The following is a 13,531-nucleotide window of genomic DNA, read 5'->3' as shown; positions in this document are numbered from 1 at the left end:
AGCGTGTGTGTGTGGTTGTGTGTTTTAGGTTCAGAGCGTGTGTGTGTGTGTGTGTGTGTGGTTGTGTGTGAGAAGTTATTTATTGTCTGTAAAACATGCTACATCCGTGTGTTCCCAGGTGATAGCCTCTGTGCTGCTGCTCACCAGAGAGATCAGTGACAACAAAACACTCACCATCAAATCCAGCTATCAGCCAGAATACCAGTACTCAGGTAACACACACACACACACAGACACACACACTAGAGGCATCAGCAAAGACATTTGTGGTTAGAGAACGCAGTACTTCAGCATGACCATGTAGTAACGACTCTGTCCGTTCTGTTCAGAATCATCAGCAAGGATAGTATTTAACACTAACCAGTTTTGCCGGTACACCTGTTCATCTCTGCTATTCACTTCCTGCTTCCTGTCAGGTGGTCCTGACTTCCTGCGGGAGTGGCAGGCATCCCCGGTGGCTGACTCTGGCATGAGCTCCTCCTCCAACTCTTCTTCTGCCAGTCTTGGCGGCGGCAGCACGGGGGGCAGTGTGGGTAACCTGCCCATGGTAACCCCTGATGACCTGGAGGATCTAGAGGACACGGCCAGTGAGGCGGACAACAAGACCAACAAACTGATAGAGTTCCTAACCACCAGGTACACACAGACACGCACGCTCACACACACATAAAGAGAGAAAGAGAGAGAGAGACTCACACACACACACAATCACAAACACTTAAGACTGAAAAGATGCCTACATTTCAAATCAAATCAAATTTTATTAGTCACATGCGCGGAATACAACAGGTGTAGACCCTACAGTGAAATGCTTACTTACGAGCCCCTAAACAGTGCCGTTTCAAAGAATATGGATAAGAATAAAAGATAAAAGTATCAAGTAATTAAAGAGCAGCAGTAAAAATTAACAATATACACAGGGGGGTGCCGGTACAGAGTCAATGTGTGGGGGCGTTAATGTAGGTAGAGTTAATTAAAGTGACTATGCATAGATGACAACAGAGAGTGGTGGTGGTGGGGGGGGGGGGGTCAAGCCATAGTCTGGGTAGCCAATTGACTAGATGTTCAGGAGTCTTATGACTTGGGGGTAGAAGCTGTTTAGATGCCTCTTGGACCTAGACTTGGCGCTCCGGTACTGCTTGCCGTGCGGCAGCAGAGAGAACAGTCTATGACTAGGGTGGCTGGAGTCTTTAACAATTGTTAGGGCCTTCCTCTAACACCGTCTGGTGTAGAGGTCCTGGATGGTAGGCAGCTTAGCCCCAGTGATATACTGGGCCGTACGCACTACCCTCTGAAGTGCCTTGCGGTCGGAGGCCGAGCAGTTGCCATACCAGGCAGTGATGCAACCAGTCAGGATGCTCTCGATGGTGCAGCTGTAGAACCTTTTGAGGATCTCAGGACCCATGCCAAATCATTTTGGTCTCCTGAGGGGGAATAGGTTTTGTCGTGCCCGCTTCACGACTGTCTTGGTGTGTTTGGACCATGTTAGTTTGTTGGTGAGGTGGCCACCAAGGAACTTGAAGCTCTCAACCTGCTCCACTACAGCCCCGTCGATGAGAATGGGGGCGCACTCGGTTCTCCTTTTCCTGTAGTCCACAATCATCTCCTTTGTCTTGATCACAGTAAGGGAGAGGTTGTTGTTCTGGCACCACACTGCCAGGTCTCTGACCTCCTCCCTATAGGCTGTCTCGTTGTTGTCTGTGATCAGGCCTACCACTGTTGTGTCATCAGCAAACTTAATGATGGTGTTGGAGTCGTGCCTGGCCGTGCAGTCATGAGTGAACAGGGAGTACAGGAGGGTCAGTTGAGCACGCACCCCTGAGGGGCCCCTGTGTTGAGGATCCGCGTGGCAGATGTGTTGTTACCTAACCTTACCACCTGGGGGCGGCCCATTTGTGTATCTGTGAAAGTGTGTGCATATGGGGCAGTGGTTGTCACCTGTGTGCAGTGTGTCCGTAGGTGCATGTGTGTGTGTGTGTGTGTGTGTGTGTGTAACCTGTGTGTGGTGGTGTGATGGTGGTGGGTACACAGTGCCTGGAGTACTGTTCTCTCCATACTCAGAGCGTTTGGCCCGCTGTGGGTCCACGAAGACATCACTCCTAAGAACCCCAACTGTAAGAGCTCTGACCAGCTGTCCAACTTCCTCCGACACGTCATCTCTGTCTTCAAGGAGTCCAAGTCAGGTAACACTTTATTATTACTAACGTAAACCATCTTTTTTTAATTTAAAAATAGATATTGTTAAGCATTTTATTGTGTAATGTCTCTAAATGTTGTCTGTCACTAGCAGCACCATTTCACCAAGTAACATTCAGAGTATGTGTTAATGTAGTTGGTGAATAAAGGTGATTCTAATACTTGTTTTATCACTAATTTGAAGCACTTTTGTTGTTCCTGAAGCCACATCACCACTTATGGAGCTCAGAGCCTGGTTCCTCTCTAGGTTTCCTCCTAGGTTTTGGCCTTTCTAGGGAGTTTTTCCTAGCCACCGTGCTTCTACACCTGCATTGCTTGCTGTTTGGGGTTTTAGGCTGGGTTTCTGTACAGCACTTTGATATATCAGCTGATGTAAGAAGGGCTTTATAAATAAATGTGATTGATTGATATGATGTCATACAAGAGACCTGTGCCCAGATTCACAAAACCTTCTTAAGAAGCAATATAGACTTAAGAAGAAAGTTAAGCAAAGTTGCTATTCTTCAAAAAGGTTATTGGAAATGTTCTTGAGCTGTTTCTTATGTTTCTCCTTAAGCAAAAAGTTAAGAAGAAATTTGATTCTTAAATAAAGTTATTGGATTTGTTCTTAATTCCAAGATAGCTAAACCCTCGTCTTAAAGTTTGGACAGTGAGAGAATAAGCTCATGAAAGCAACTGAACATGTTTCATTCACTCACAAACTTCATCTGAAAGTTTCAGTATTGATTATTTTAAACCCAAGAACATGTTGAAGAACAGTAATCTCAGTAGGAAATATGCTAACATGATTACCGTTGTTAGCTAGATAGCTAGCTAAACCGGTTGCCTAGCAACAAACATCTTAAGAAGATTTGTAAGAAGATATTTGAGAAGTTCGTAAGAAAATCATTCAATCTTAAGATATTGTTGAGGAATTGTGTTTACGAACTATCTTATGAACTTCTTCTTTTTTTTATTAAGAACCTTAAGAAGTGTTTTGTGATTCTGGGCACAGGAAATGCAGTTATTAACAAGTTCCTGGAGTATCTGGAGAATCATGACATCATTGTCTAATACTTTTTTTCCATTGGTCAGATTTCCACCTGGAGCAACAGTTGAGTGATGTAGCGTTGCAGACCGCTCTATGCAGCTCGTCTCGTCACTACGCTGGGCGGAGCTTCCAGATATTCAGAGCTCTCAAACAGCCAATCAACGCTCACGCTGTCTCCGACCTGCTCTCACGATTGGTGGAGGTGGTGGGAGAGCACGGGGACGAGGTGCAGGTACGTGCATCTGTGTGTGTTTGTTCGTGCGTGCGTTCATGCGTGCGTGCGTGTACCTAAAGTGTGTGTGTGTGTGTGTGTGTGTGTGTGTGTGTGTGTGTGTGTGTGTGTGTGTGTGTGTGTGTTGTTTGTTTGTTTGTTTGTTTGTGTGTGTGTGTGTGTGTGTGTGTGTGTGTGTGTGTGTGTGTGTGTGTGTGTGTGTGTGTGTGTGTGTGTGTGTGTGTGTGTGTGTATGTGTGAGTGTGGTGTGTGTGTGTGTGTGTGTGTGTGTGTGTGTGTGTGTGTTGTTCCAGGGCTATGTGATCGAGGTAACACATCAAATCAGATGTTATTTGTCACATGCGCCGAATACAACAGGTGTAGACTTTACAGTGAAATGCTTACTTACAAGCCCTTAACCAACAATGCAGTTCAAGAAATAGAGTTAAGAAAATATTTACTAAATAAACTGAAGTAAAAAAATATATATATAATTTGAATCAATCAAAAAGTAACACAAGAAATGTACATAAAAATAACGAGGCTATATACAGGGGGTACCGGTACTGAGTCAATGTGCGGGGGTACAGGTTAGTCGAGGTTACTTGTAAAGTGACTATGCATAGATAATAAACAGAGAGTAGCAGCAGTGTAAAAACAAAGGTATTCCAGGGCTATGTGATGGAGGTAACAGTAATGACTGTGTTCCAGGGCTATGTGATGGAGGTAACAGTAATGACTGTGTTCCAGGGCTATGTGATGGAGGTAACAGTAATGACTGTGTTCCAGGGCTATGTGATGGAGGTAACAGTAATGACTGTGTTCCAGGGCTATGTGATGGAGGTAACAGTAATGTCTGTGTTCCAGGGCTATGTGATGGAGGTAACAGTAATGACTGTGTTCCAGGGCTATGTGATGGAGATAACAGTAATGACTGTGTTCCAGGGCTATGTGATGGAGGTAACAGTAATGTCTGTGTTCCAGGGCTATGTGATGGAGGTAACAGTAATGACTGTGTTCCAGGGCTATGTGATGGAGGTAACAGTAATGACTGTGTTCCAGGGCTATGTGATGGAGGTAACAGTAATGACTGTGTTCCAGGGCTATGTGATGGAGGTAACAGTAATGACTGTGTTCCAGGGCTATGTGATGGAGGTAACAGTAATGACTGTGTTCCAGGGCTATGTGATGGAGGTAACAGTAATGTCTGTGTTCCAGGGCTATGTGATGGAGGTAACAGTAATGTCTGTGTTCCAGGGCTATGTGATGGAGGTAACAGTAATGACTGTGTTCCAGGGCTATGTGATGGAGGTAACAGTAATGTCTGTGTTCCAGGGCTATGTGATGGAGGTAACAGTAATGTCTGTGTTCCAGGGCTATGTGATGGAGGTAACAGTAATGACTGTGTTCCAGGGCTATGTGATGGAGGTAACAGTAATGACTGTGTTCCAGGGCTATGTGATGGAGGTAACAGTAATGACTGTGTTCCAGGGCTATGTGATGGAGGTAACAGTAATGACTGTGTTCCAGGGCTATGTGATGGAGGTAACAGTAATGTCTGTGTTCCAGGGCTATGTGATGGAGGTAACAGTAATGACTGTGTTCCAGGGCTATGTGATGGAGGTAACAGTAATGACTGTGTTCCAGGGCTATGTGATGGAGGTAACAGTAATGTCTGTGTTCCAGGGCTATGTGATGGAGGTAACAGTAATGACTGTGTTCCAGGGCTATGTGATGGAGGTAACAGTAATGACTGTGTTCCAGGGCTATGTGATGGAGGTAACAGTAATGACTGTGTTCCAGGGCTATGTGATGGAGGTAACAGTAATGACTGTGTTCCAGGGCTATGTGATGGAGGTAACAGTAATGACTGTGTTCCAGGGCTATGTGATGGAGGTAACAGTAATGTCTGTGTTCCAGGGCTATGTGATGGAGGTAACAGTAATGTCTGTGTTCCAGGGCTATGTGATGGAGGTAACAGTAATGACTGTGTTCCAGGGCTATGTGATGGAGGTAACAGTAATGACTGTGTTCCAGGGCTATGTGATGGAGGTAACAGTAATGTCTGTGTTCCAGGGTTATGTGATGGAGGTAACAGTAATGTCTGTGTTCCAGGGCTATGTGATGGAGGTAACAGTAATGTCTGTGTTCCAGGGCTATGTGATGGAGGTAACAGTAATGTCTGTGTTCCAGGGCTATGTGATGGAGGTAACAGTAATGTCTGTGTTCCAGGGCTATGTGATGGAGGTAACAGTAATGTCTGTGTTCCAGGGCTATGTGATGGAGGTAACAGTAATGTCTGTGTTCCAGGGCTATGTGATGGAGGTAACAGTAATGTCTGTGTTCCAGGGCTATGTGATGGAGGTAACAGTAATGACTGTGTTCCAGGGCTATGTGATGGAGGTAACAGTAATGACTGTGTTCCAGGGCTATGTGATGGAGGTAACAGTACTGTCTGTGTTCCAGGGCTATGTGATGGAGGTAACAGTAATGACTGTGTTCCAGGGCTATGTGATGGAGGTAACAGTAATGTCTGTGTTCCAGGGCTATGTGATGGAGGTAACAGTAATGTCTGTGTTCCAGGGTTATGTGATGGAGGTAACAGTAATGTCTGTGTTCCAGGGCTATGTGATGGAGGTAACAGTAATGTCTGTGTTCCAGGGTTATGTGATGGAGGTAACAGTAATGTCTGTGTTCCAGGGGTATGTGATGGAGGTAACAGTAATGACTGTGTTCCAGGGCTATGTGATGGAGGTAACAGTAATGACTGTGTTCCAGGGCTATGTGATGGAGGTAACAGTAATGACTGTGTTCCAGGGCTATGTGATGGAGGTAACAGTAATGTCTGTGTTCCAGGGTTATGTGATGGAGGTAACAGTACTGTCTGTGTTCCAGGGCTATGTGATGGAGGTAACAGTAATGACTGTGTTCCAGGGCTATGTGATGGAGGTAACAGTAATGACTGTGTTCCAGGGCTATGTGATGGAGGTAACAGTAATGACTGTGTTCCAGGGCTATGTGATGGAGGTAACAGTAATGTCTGTGTTCCAGGGCTATGTGATGGAGGTAACAGTAATGACTGTGTTCCAGGGCTATGTGATGGAGGTAACAGTAATGACTGTGTTCCAGGGCTATGTGATGGAGGTAACAGTAATGACTGTGTTCCAGGGCTATGTGATGGAGGTAACAGTAATGTCTGTGTTCCAGGGCTATGTGATGGAGGTAACAGTAATGACTGTGTTCCAGGGCTATGTGATGGAGGTAACAGTAATGTCTGTGTTCCAGGGCTATGTGATGGAGGTAACAGTAATGACTGTGTTCCAGGGCTATGTGATGGAGGTAACAGTAATGACTGTGTTCCAGGGCTATGTGATGGAGTTAACAGTAATGACTGTGTTCCAGGGCTATGTGATGGAGGTAACAGTAATGTCTGTGTTCCAGGGCTATGTGATGGAGGTAACAGTAATGTCTGTGTTCCAGGGCTATGTGATGGAGGTAACAGTAATGACTGTATTCCAGGGCTATGTGATGGAGGTAACAGTAATGTCTGTGTTCCAGGGTTATGTGATGGAGGTAACAGTAATGTCTGTGTTCCAGGGCTATGTGATGGAGGTAACAGTAATGTCTGTGTTCCAGGGCTATGTGATGGAGGTGTTGCTGACTCTAGAATCAGTGGTGGTGAACCTGGCTGAGTGTCTGAAGAACAGTGATCTGATGGCTGCTCTGACCAGGTAGGAGTTCTATTTCCCCTGTCTACACTTTCATATGTTATGCAGATATGTTGCAGACTTTATGTAATAGACTTTATGTTGCAGTCTTTTGCCTTCAACAAGTCATCTGAATCAGCATAGGAAAGAGGCTACTTAGACAGTGGGTTTAGTTAACGGTATGGTAAACTATTCACTCTAATTGGAGGCAGATTCTAGCGTTGTTCTTTTTAACCCCTCTGTAGGACCTCCTCCCCAGACTTCTTGACCAATGAGAAGCTTGAGAAGCAGTTTAACAGGAAGAGCACTGGCCAGCTCAACCTGCCGGGGGTGGGGCTTAGCGGCCTCTCAGCCGAACGCAGCCGACACCAGCGGTCCTATTCTGTACCCAAAAAGTTTGGTGAGAGCGGCAACCAATCACACGATCCGCCTCGCAGCGCTACCCTCGACCGCATCCAGGCCTGCACCAATCACGGCCTGGGCCGGCCCGGACGGAGTATACACGCCTCCTCAGCGTCGACTAATCGAATTGATCCTAGCGTGCTGTCTGATCCTGCCCACGTGTCCCATCCTTCGTCCCTATTGGCTACGGTGTTCTGGGTGGCGGTGTCCCTCATGGAGTCAGATTTTGAGTTTGAGTATCAGATGTCCCTAAGGCTGGTCCACAAGTTGCTGTCCAAGGTGGGTTGTGTAAACATGGTCCACAAGTTGCTGTCTAAGGTGGGTTGTGTAAACATGGTCCACAAGTTGCTGTCCAAGGTGGGTTGTGTAAACATGGTCCACAAGTTGCTGTCCAAGGTGGGTTGTGTAAACATGGTCCACAAGTTGCTGTCCAAGGTGGGTTGTGTAAACATGGTCCACAAGTTGCTGTCCAAGGTGGGTTGTGTAAACATGGTCCACAAGTTGCTGTCCAAGGTGGGTTGTGTAAACATGGTCCACAAGTTGCTGTCCAAGGTGGGTTGTGTAAACATGGTCCACAAGTTGCTGTCCAAGGTGGGTTGTGTAAACATGGTCCACAAGTTGCTGTCCAAGGTGGGTTGTGTAAACATTGTCCGCAAGCTACTGTCTAAGGTGGGTTGTGTAAACATGGTCCACAAGCTACAGTCTAAGGTGGGTTGTGTAAACATGGTCCACAAGCTACAGTCTAAGGTGGGTTGTGTAAACATGGTCCGCAAGCTACTGTCTAAGGTGGGTCGTGTAAACATGGTCCACAAGCTACTGTCTAAGGTGGGTCGTGTAAACATGGTCCACAAGCTACAGTCTAAGGTGGGTCGTGTAAACATGGTCCACAAGCTACAGTCTAAGGTGGGTCGTGTAAACATGGTCCACAAGCTACTGTCTAAGGTGGGTCGTGTAAACATGGTCCACAAGCTACTGTCTAAGGTGGGTCGTGTAAACATGGTCCACAAGCTACAGTCTAAGGTGGGTCGTGTAAACATGGTCCACAAGCTACAGTCTAAGGTGGGTCGTGTAAACATGGTCCGCAAGCTACTGTCTAAGGTGGGTCGTGTAAACATGGTCCACAAGCTACTGTCTAAGGTGGGTCGTGTAAACATGGTCCACAAGCTACAGTCTAAGGTGGGTCGTGTAAACATGGTCCACAAGCTACAGTCTAAGGTGGGTCGTGTAAACATGGTCCACAAGCTACAGTCTAAGGTGGGTCGTGTAAACATGGTCCACAAGCTACTGTCTAAGGTGGGTCGTGTAAACATGGTCCACAAGCTACTGTCTAAGGTGGGTCGTGTAAACATGGTCCACAAGCTACAGTCTAAGGTGGGTCGTGTAAACATGGTCCACAAGCTACAGTCTAAGGTGGGTCGTGTAAACATGGTCCACAAGCTACAGTCTAAGGTGGGTTGTGTAAACATGGTCCACAAGCTACAGTCTACGGTGGGTCGTGTAAACATGGTCCACAAGCTACAGTCTAAGGTGGGTCGTGTAAACATGGTCCACAAGCTACTGTCTAAGGTGGGTCGTGTAAACATGGTCCACAAGCTACAGTCTAAGGTGGGTCGTGTAAACATGGTCCACAAGCTACAGTCTAAGGTGGGTCGTGTAAACATGATCCACAAGCTACAGTCTAAGGTGGGTCGTGTAAACATGGTCCACAAGCTACAGTCTAAGGTGGGTCGTGTAAACATGGTCCACAAGCTACAGTCTAAGGTGGGTCGTGTAAACATGGTCCACAAGCTACTGTCTAAGGTGGGTCGTGTAAACATGGTCCACAAGCTACAGTCTAAGGTGGGTCGTGTAAACATGGTCCACAAGCTACAGTCTAAGGTGGGTCGTGTAAACATGGTCCACAAGCTACAGTCTAAGGTGGGTCGTGTAAACATGGTCCACAAGCTACAGTCTAAGGTGGTCGTGTAAACATGGTCCACAAGCTACAGTCTAAGGTGGGTCGTGTAAACATGGTCCACAAGCTACAGTCTAAGGTGGGTCGTGTAAACATGGCATAATACATGATAATTGGTAAATCAAACTGTACATTTGAGTGTCATATTTCACTACACCTGTAAACAAGCTGCTGTCTAAGGTGCTATGGGTTTTGTAATAGAAATGTAATGATAATGCAATGGCTTCATCCACATGTTTCTGCCAAAGGTTGATAATACATGTGATAAGAATGTCCCCTGTACATACATAGAGAACTCTAAAGTATTACCGGAACTCCATTTCCCAGGTGCCCCTGGACCGGGCGGAGAACCGTGAGCGTTTGGAGAAGCTGCAGGCCCAGCTGAGATGGAGTGGTTTTTCTGGACTACAACAGCTGTTGTTAAAGGGCTTCACCTCCCAGACCACCTCTGACCTCACCCTGCAGCTCTTCTGTCAGCTCACACCTGTCTCACGAGTCCCCGTGGTCGACACATCACAGGCTATTGGTAGGTATTGATTAGTCTGTCTGTCTGTCTGTCTGTCTGTCTGTCTGTCTGTCTGTCTGTCTGTCTGTCTGTCTGTCTGTCTGTCTGTCTGTCTGTCTGTCTGTCTGTCTGTCTGTCTGTCTGTCTGTCTGTCTGTCTGTCTGTCAATTAATCTTTCAATCAATCAAATAATAGACCATAATGAAACAATCCCATTCGGTAAAAGATGCAGAAAGATAAATGTAGGATGTACAGATGGAGGCTAACACTTTGACATTTACCCTCAGTGACATTTACAAAAAACGAGTTAGGATAAAGAGGGAACAAATGGCATTTGACATAACACACTGAATGACCAGTATAACCCCCTACCCTCCAGGTATAGACCAGTATACCCCCCTACCCTCCAGGTATAGACCAGTATACCCCCCTACCCTCCAGGTATAGACCAGTATAACCCCCTACCCTCCAGGTATAGACCAGTATACCCCCCTACCCTCCAGGTATAGACCAGTATAATCCCTACCCTCCAGGTATAGACCACTATAACCCCCTACCCTCCAGGTATAGACCAGTATAACCCCCTACCCTCCAGGTATAGACCAGTATAACCCCCTACCCTCCAGGTATAGACCAGTATAACCCTCTACCCTCCAGGTATAGACCAGTATAACCCTCTACCCTCCAGGTATAGACCAGTATAACCCCTACCCTCCAGGTATAGACCAGTATAACCCCCTACCCTCCAGGTGTAGACCAGTATAACCCCCTACCCTCCAGGTATAGACCAGTATAACCCCCTACCCTCCAGGTATAGACCAGTATAACCCTCTACCCTCCAGGTATAGACCAGTATAACCCCCTACCCTCCAGGTATAGACCAGTATAACCCCCTACCCTCCAGGTATAGACCGTATAACCCTCTACCCTCCAGGTATAGACCAGTATAACACCCTACCCTCCAGGTATAGACCAGTATAACCCCCTACCCTCCAGGTATAGACCAGTATAACCCTCTACCCTCCAGGTATAGACCAGTATAACCCCCTACCCTCCAGGTATAGACCAGTATAACCCCTACCCTCCAGGTATAGACCAGTATAACCCTCTACCCTCCAGGTATAGACCAGTATAACCCTCTACCCTCCAGGTATAGACCAGTATAACCCTCTACCCTCCAGGTATAGACCAGTATAACCCCTACCCTCCAGGTATAGACCAGTATAACCCCTACCCTCCAGGTATAGACCAGTATAACCCTCTACCCTCCAGGTATAGACCAGTATAACCCCCTACCCTCCAGGTATAGACCAGTATAACCCCCTACCCTCCAGGTATAGACCAGTATAACCCCATACCCTCCAGGTATAGACCAGTATAACCCCCTACCCTCGAGGTATAGACCAGTATAACCCCCTACCCTCCAGGTATAGACCAGTATAACCCCTACCCTCCAGGTATAGACCAGTATAACCCCCTACCCTCCAGGTATAGACCAGTATAACCCCCTACCCTCCAGGTATAGACCAGTATAACCCTCTACCCTCCAGGTATAGACCAGTATAACCCTCTACCCTCCAGGTATAGACCAGTATAACCCCCTACCCTCCAGGTATAGACCAGTATAACCCTCTACCCTCCAGGTATAGACCAGTATAACCCTCTACCCTCCAGGTATAGACCAGTATAACCCCCTACCCTCCAGGTATAGACCAGTATAACCCCCTACCCTCCAGGTATAGACCAGTATAACCCCATACCCTCCAGGTATAGACCAGTATAACCCTCTACCCTCCAGGTATAGACCAGTATAACCCCCTACCCTCCAGGTATAGACCAGTATAACCCCCTACCCTCCAGGTATAGACCAGTATAACCCCCTACCCTCCAGGTATAGACCAGTATAACCCCCTACCCTCCAGGTATAGACCAGTATACCCCCCTATCCTCCAGGTATAGACCAGTATACCCCCCTACCCTCCAGGTATAGACCAGTATAATCCCTACCCTCCAGGTATAGGCCACTATAACCCCCTACCCTCCAGGTATAGACCAGTATACCCCCTACCCTCCAGGTATAGACCAGTATAACCCCCTACCCTCCAGGTATAGACCAGTATAACCCTCTACCCTCCAGGTATAGACCAGTATAACCCCTACCCTCCAGGTATAGACCAGTATAACCCCCTACCCTCCAGGTATAGACCAGTTTACCCCCTACCCTCCAGGTATAGACCAGTATAACCCTCTACCCTCCAGGTATAGACCAGTATAACCCCTACCCTCCAGGTGTAGACCAGTATAACCCCCTACCCTCCAGGTATAGACCAGTTTACCCCCTACCCTCCAGGTATAGACCAGTATAACCCTCTACCCTCCAGGTATAGACCAGTATAACCCCCTACCCTCCAGGTATAGACCAGTATAACCCTCTACCCTCCAGGTGTAGACCAGTATAACCCCCTACCCTCCAGGTATAGACCAGTATAACCCCCTACCCTCCAGGTGTAGACCAGTATAACCCCCTACCCTCCAGGTGTAGACCAGTATAACCCCCTACCCTCCAGGTGTAGACCAGTATAACCCCCTACCCTCCAGGTATAGACCAGTATAACCCTCTACCCTCCAGGTATAGACCAGTATAACCCCCTACCCTCCAGGTATAGACCAGTATAACCCTCTACCCTCCAGGTATAGACCAGTATAACCCATACCCTCCAGGTATAGACCAGTATAACCCCCTACCCTCCAGGTATAGACCGTATAACCCTCTACCCTCCAGGTATAGACCAGTATAACACCCTACCCTCCAGGTATAGACCAGTATAACCCCCTACCCTCCAGGTATAGACCAGTATAACCCTCTACCCTCCAGGTATAGACCAGTATAACCCCCTACCCTCCAGGTATAGACCAATATAACCCTCTACCCTCCAGGTATAGACCAGTATAACCCTCTACCCTCCAGGTATAGACCAGTATAACCCCTACCCTCCAGGTATAGACCAGTATAACCCCTACCCTCCAGGTATAGACCAGTATAACCCTCTACCCTCCAGGTATAGACCAGTATAACCCCCTACCCTCCAGGTATAGACCAGTATAACCCCCTACCCTCCAGGTATAGACCAGTATAACCCCATACCCTCCAGGTATAGACCAGTATAACCCCCTACCCTCGAGGTATAGACCAGTATAACCCCCTACCCTCCAGGTATAGACCAGTATAACCCCTACCCTCCAGGTATAGACCAGTATAACCCCCTACCCTCCAGGTATAGACCAGTATAACCCCCTACCCTCCAGGTATAGACCAGTATAACCCTCTACCCTCCAGGTATAGACCAGTATAACCCTCTACCCTCCAGGTATAGACCAGTATAACCCCCTACCCTCCAGGTATAGACCAGTATAACCCTCTACCCTCCAGGTATAGACCAGTATAACCCCTACCCTCCAGGTATAGACCAGTATAACCCTCTACCCTCCAGGTATAGACCAGTATAACCCCCTAGCCTCCAGGTAT

At 47.2% G+C, this 13,531-nt stretch overlaps 1 protein-coding gene across 1 annotated transcript in view; it reads left to right on the top strand.

Annotated features, from left to right (window-relative positions):
• The window catches only part of fryb (furry homolog b (Drosophila)), a 159,620-nt gene that overhangs the window by 104,019 nt on the left and 42,070 nt on the right, over nt 1–13,531 (top strand). The window contains exons 39-45 of the mRNA XM_082957584.1: nt 119–212; nt 417–636; nt 2,062–2,183; nt 3,271–3,458; nt 7,074–7,168; nt 7,390–7,825; nt 9,828–10,026. Of these exons, the coding sequence (XP_082813710.1) occupies nt 119–212; nt 417–636; nt 2,062–2,183; nt 3,271–3,458; nt 7,074–7,168; nt 7,390–7,825; nt 9,828–10,026 (1,354 nt within the window). The remainder of the gene's footprint in view (nt 1–118; nt 213–416; nt 637–2,061; nt 2,184–3,270; nt 3,459–7,073; nt 7,169–7,389; nt 7,826–9,827; nt 10,027–13,531) is intronic.

Source organism: Salmo salar, chromosome 11 (genome assembly GCF_965601325.2).
Source record: "Salmo salar chromosome 11, fSalSal1, whole genome shotgun sequence".
In the NCBI taxonomy this organism is placed as follows: domain Eukaryota; kingdom Metazoa; phylum Chordata; class Actinopteri; order Salmoniformes; family Salmonidae; genus Salmo; species Salmo salar.
This window is presented reverse-complemented; position numbering and strand designations above follow the sequence as displayed.